This window comes from Indicator indicator, chromosome 7, assembly GCF_027791375.1.
Source record: "Indicator indicator isolate 239-I01 chromosome 7, UM_Iind_1.1, whole genome shotgun sequence".
Classification (NCBI taxonomy): Eukaryota; Metazoa; Chordata; class Aves; order Piciformes; family Indicatoridae; genus Indicator; species Indicator indicator.
The window spans coordinates 861,209-866,748 of record NC_072016.1 but is presented as its reverse complement, the minus strand read 5'-3'; the positions used below and the strand labels follow the sequence as shown (position 1 = coordinate 866,748).

The 5,540-nt window shown below is 49.8% G+C and overlaps 1 protein-coding gene across 1 annotated transcript; it reads left to right on the top strand.

Annotated features, from left to right (window-relative positions):
• Positions 1–760: 760 nt before the first annotated feature.
• PSTK (phosphoseryl-tRNA kinase) lies at positions 761–5,019 on the top strand. Its single transcript, XM_054382306.1, has 7 exons — positions 761–994; positions 1,242–1,527; positions 1,910–2,112; positions 2,566–2,637; positions 3,644–3,746; positions 3,914–4,033; positions 4,817–5,019. Exons 1-7 carry the CDS (start codon positions 761–763, stop codon positions 5,017–5,019), a joined length of 1,221 nt encoding a protein of 406 aa, XP_054238281.1.
• The last annotated feature ends 521 nt before the right edge of the window (positions 5,020–5,540 follow it).

Here is a 5,540-nt window from a genome sequence, read left to right as displayed (position 1 = left end):
AGTGAAGGAGATGAAACACCAGCCCAGGTTCCCCATAGAGGTGGCAGATGCCCCAGTCCCTGGAAGCATTCCAACTCAAGTCGGACAAGGCTCTGAGCAACCTGCTCTAGTTGACGATGTCCCTGCGGACTGCAGGAAGGTTGGACTAGCTGGACTTCAGAGGTCCCTCCCAACCTAAAGCATTCCATGGTCAGAAAGTAAACTCCACACTGACTGTGTTCATCTGCAAACTGTGGGAACATGAACTAGCAAGAAGAGTGAATGAATTGTGAAGTGACCTCACTAAGAAAACATTGCTAACCCTAGATGAAAGAACCCAAAATATATTGCAGGCAAAACTCTGCACTGGCAAGAAGCATCTTCCAAAGAACTGTCATCTTCCCTAATTCCTCAGAATCTTAAATCGCTGTTATTATTAACTATTCATATCCTTTAGTCCTTAACAATGATTTACACGAACATTAAAATAAATGGTCATTTAAAATAAATCACCAGTGTCAGCACACCTCCTAGGATCTTTGTTTTATGATCGCAGCCAGTCTCACCGCGGGAGACAGCCGGAATCGCTCAGCCCCCTGACGCTTCTGGGCTCGCTAAACTATCACCGAGTTTACTACCGAACAGCACTGACGGCCCCCGCCCGTTTCACCCACACTGCGACACCGCTCTCCGCAGCTCCCGGCGGGGCCGGAGGCCGCCAGGGGGCCTCCCATCGCGCATGCGCACTGAGGCGGCGACCACCGGCGTTCCTGTCCGACTCATGGCGGCGGCGCAGGAAGAGGAGCCAGGCGGCGCTGGGCGCGCCCGGGTGGGCCTGTGCGTGCTGTGCGGGCTACCGGCGGCCGGCAAGTCCACCCTGGCCCGCGCCCTGCGCTGCCAACTGCCGCAGCGCCTAGGCTGGGCCTGCGCCCTCCTCACCTACGACGAGCTGATCCCGCCAGAAGCCTTCGGCCCGTGCGAGCTGGAAGCGGGGTCGCAGGAACCGTCCTCATTGGTCAGTGCGGCGCTTCTTCCGCTGCTCTCATTGGCCACCCGGGGGACGGCGCTCAGTAGCGTCGCGCGGCGGTCTTTGCTAGGCAGCGCGGTGCATCCCTCACCTGGGGCCGCCTCGGTACCGGGGCCCGAATGGGGAGGGCGGCGGAGCGGGACCCCTGAGAGCTCAGCAGCGGCGGCAGTGGGTGACCTGAGGTGGGGCGGCATGGGAGCGCGGGCCTTAACCCCTCCGCTGCCTTCCTCCGCAGCTGCCGCGCTGGAAGCGGAGCCGGCGGGAGCTGCTGCAGTGCCTAGAGAGCTTCCTGCTGGCGCTGCTCACCAGGGACCCGCTCTCCCGCCCTGCCGCCGCCACCCAGCCGGCCTGGGAGCGCTTCCTGGCCTGCTGCCGGCAGCAGGGGCTGCTCTCAGCAGAAAGCCACGCCGGAGCTAGTTACCGGACATTGGGAGACGCGTCTCGGCCGCTCTACCTGATCTTGGATGACAACTTTTATTACCAGAGCATGAGATATGAGGTGTACCAGCTGGCTCGCAAATGTAATTACTCTGCGCCCCTGTGCATGAGAAAGTTTTCGGCTTTGTGGGAGGTTCAGTGGCCTTTAACTGCCTTGCTTTAAGTGCTTTTGTGTAACATCTGTTATTCTGAACTGCTAGATTACTGCAGTAAAGCAATCCCCAACTTTCTCACTGTAATATTAGACATTGCTAGGTCACTTAAAGCCTTTCTTATGTGCATTGGTCTCAGAAATTACTACCTGAGCAGCCTTGAAGACTGTTTGTATTCAAGTTAGCATTGTTTTCAGGCTCAGAAGTCGTGTAGCAGCTCCTTGTTCACGTAAAGCCGTTCTCGTACATGTTGCTCTCATCATTTTTCACTTGACCAGTTTAAAGGTAAAACTGTCTGTTCATGTTCTTTTAGATTCCTTGAGCTTCTGCCAGCTATTTTTAGAGTGTCCACTTGAATGCTGCTTGCAGAGAAATCGTCTCAGAAGCCAGCCCATACCTGACCAGACAATATGCTTGATGGCAAACAAAATAGAAATGCCTGATCTCAAGAAAAATGCCTGGGAGCAGAACAGCCTCCTTCTGCCAAGTGGTGGTGGCACTTCAGAGGATCATTGTGCTACTGGACTGATGTGAGGGGTTTCACTAAGTACTGCTTTCAGAAATGGGTGGGCAAAAGCTGTATCAAAACAATACGTTAAAACTATCCCTGTGGTGGTGTTTGGAAGCCAGCCCCTTACACGCACAACATTTGTCAGTTGCTGGGAGCTTACAGCCACCATTCCTTGCAGACTTAACCTCCAAACTAACTGCATTTCTAAACTGCTGGTGAGAAGCTGTGTAACAATTGCCTGAAACATTCACACTAGAAATCATTCCTTTAGTTTTAGTTGTAATTGTTTTCATCTCACCTGCTATATAAAGATCATTGCATTGATTATCTCATAAATTCAACTGAAAATTTGCCTTTTTTTACCTCTGATCGGGTGTCATTACAAAATGAAAAAAGTGACACCTCTGTGAAACTGGTTGATTAATGCCTTTTACTCTTATGTTTGTTTTTGTAGCAAGCAGATAATTAGTTTGCTGGCCAGGGCTTTGGAAAACCCACTCAAGCAGAACGAGGAGAGCACTGAGAACAAGGTAGCCCTGCTTGTCTTCACAGCCATGTCTCTTGCAGGTGGTGGTGATGAATGGCTTATTACTCAGCTGTGCCCAGAACATCCTGATGACAGGAGCTGAGAAGCAGCCATTGCATCCCTTGGTGTCAAAATGTACACCAAAGATTTAATCTTACTTGAAATGGGTATTTCTGGCACCCTATGCAGGCAAACCCCTGGACTTTCTTTTAAGAAAATTGTAATGTGTTCTAGAGTGGTTAACAAAACTATGGAGCTGACACATCACACTGAGGGAAATGACCTTCACTTCTTAGCACAGAACCATAGAATGGCTTCAGTTGGAACGGACCTTAAAGGTCATCCAGTTCCAGCCCCCCTGCCATAGGCAGAGACACTTCCCACCAGACCAGGTTGCTCAAAGCCTCCTCCAGCCTGGTCTTAAACACTTCCATGGCTGAGGTGTCCACAACTTCTCTGGGTGACTCATTCCTGTGTCCCACCACCCTCATAGCAAAAGAGCTTCTTCCTAATGTCCAGTTTAAATCTACCGTGCTCTAGTTTCAAACCATTGCCCCTTGTCCTGTCACAAGCCCTCATTAAAAAGCCCCTCTCCAGCTCTCCTGTAGCCCTCTTCAAGTACTGGGATGCTGAACAGCCCCAACTTCCTTAGCCTGTCCCTGTAAGGCAGGTTCGCCAGCCCTCAGATTATCTCTGTGGCCTCCTCTGGGACCCTCTCCAACAGATCCATATCATCCTTGTGCTGCTGGCTCCAGAGCTGGGTGCAGTGTCAGAGGGGCAGAGTAGAGGGGCACAATCACTCCCCTTGACCTGCTGGCCACACATGTATCACACATGCCAGTCTCTGGTGGTCGCCCATGTGGACCTACCTGGCTCCTAATACACCAGAGCAGGCATGAGCTATGCTGGTCACTGTGTTGCTACTAAGGTACTGGAGAAGCTGGTGACAGCCTAAATCAAATGTATTGTGCTTGCATGTGTTCCTCCTCCCTGTTGGTCCCCCTGGCCAGGAAGCAGACCGAGCAATCTGTGCAGCTAGTGCCATCCATCAGGCAGACCAGACCTGCAGGCGCATCATCTCCCAGGCCATGAAGGATGCTAAAGATACAGGTAGTACATTCCAGAGACCAAACCTCTGAACTGCCCTCGCAGGCAGTTGTTAAGGAATCCCAGCCCTGCAGGTGTGGCTGAGGCAGGTGGCCCTCAGCAGTCTGGTCAGCTACCGGGAGAAGTGCAGTCAAAGCCTGTAAATTAGAAGTTCAGCTTTCATTTTCTTCTAGATAAAAAGGTACTCCCAGGGGAGATGAAGAGCCTGGCAGAAGAACTCGGCAAACTCAAAGCAGAATTTCTGGAAGACTTGCGTCAGGGAAATAATTGGAAAGACCAAATTTGCCTGGAAAGTCACCAATCCACGCCTGCTGCCTGCAGCATTTCCTCATTCCAGCAGGAAGCAACCAAAGTAGTTAATAAATATATTTTCAAATAATGCCTTAGGGATGTTTTGTTTTAAAAGAGTCCAGAGTGCTTAAAATGCAGTACAGCTCAACACCCCCAAGACAGCTTCCTCCTCTGGAGGCCTATACTTTCTGTAACCCTTCTCCCTCTATGCCCACAAAGATCATGGAACAGATCCTCCTAGAAGTTCCCCATCATCATCACAGGCTGGGGGATGATGTGATAGCAGCTCTGGGGAATAGGTTGCCCAGGAAGGTGGTGAAGGCCCTGTACCTGGAGACATTCCACGTCAGGCTTGATGGAGCTCTGAACAGCCTGACCTAGTTGGGACTGTTCCTGCTTACTGCAGTGGGGTTGGACTAGATGACCTGTAAAGGTCCTTTCCAACTCAATTCAGTTCCTGATTATGGAAGAGAAATGCACTCACATTTGACTTTGAAGCTCAATCCAGCCTTAGATTTTTTTTAATTTTCAGAGACTCATGGGAAAAGTTACCCTGGGAGGCACACCTAGAAGTGATCTAGTCCTGTTTCCTGCTTACTGCTGGACTAACTTCAGACTGGATCAGCTTTCTGAAAGCCTTCTCCAGCTGAGGTTTTGAAGAGCACCTTGGATGGTAACTTGCTTTGCCCTGCCAAATGGGTGGCTGAGGATTTCCAGAGCATACCTTTAGGTATAAAAACAAGGAGATGGGTGGCTCTTGGCTCTTTTGCTTGTTTCCCTGACAGAAACTGCAAAGAACCAGAAGCCCGGCCACTGTGTGCATGTAGGGTTAACTCCAGCCTCCAAAGGAACTGAAAATTTGGTGCTAGCTTCAAAGCTGCTAATACCAACATACACAGAAGCTCCACATGCAGTGACACCACCTCACTATGACAAACACTTTGATTTCAGACACAGAACTCTTGATAAGAAGGAAACAGGAGTATGAGGAAACAAAGAATGTGGAGGAGGAGCAAATATCTAACAGTGAAAAGGAGTAAAAGCATGGCCTCGTTCAGCACTAAAATCAAGCCTTTTCAAATTGAGCAGAGTGAAACACAAGTTCCTTGCTCACCCAAAGCCAAGCTTAACTTCCTCACCACATCCTACACTACAGCTAGTCAGGAGCAGATGAGCAGTTCCACCTGCTGCAGCTCAGGCACTTCACATAAGACTTCATTAGAAAGTGTTATTTTATTCATATCTTACAAAAGCAAAGCTTCACAACATGAACTACACTGGATAGAGTCATGTCAGAGTTCACCTTGGCAGCTGAAAACATTCACTACACGGTAAGATTCCTTTGACAGCTCTAACAGGTTTCATTGTTTTGCATACCAAATATGCTCTTTACACTGAAATACAGGTGATGAACAAAGCAGGTAACTTCGAAGCACACACATCAAGATTGCTCCATGAAAAATGCTTCAGCAGGGGATAGATTTCCTGCAGCAGAACATCCATTTGCTG

Excerpts from the sequence above, each read along its gene's own strand:
- PSTK (XM_054382306.1), top strand. The coding sequence starts at position 761 with ATGGCGGCGGCGCAGGAAGAGGAGCCAGGCGGCGCTGGGCGCGCCCGG. Across the intron at positions 1,528-1,909 it reads GTACCAGCTGGCTCGCAAAT|ATTCCTTGAGCTTCTGCCAG; the intron begins GTAATTACTCTG and ends ATGTTCTTTTAG. Across the intron at positions 4,034-4,816 it reads AGACCAAATTTGCCTGGAAA|AAACTGCAAAGAACCAGAAG; the intron begins GTCACCAATCCA and ends TTTCCCTGACAG.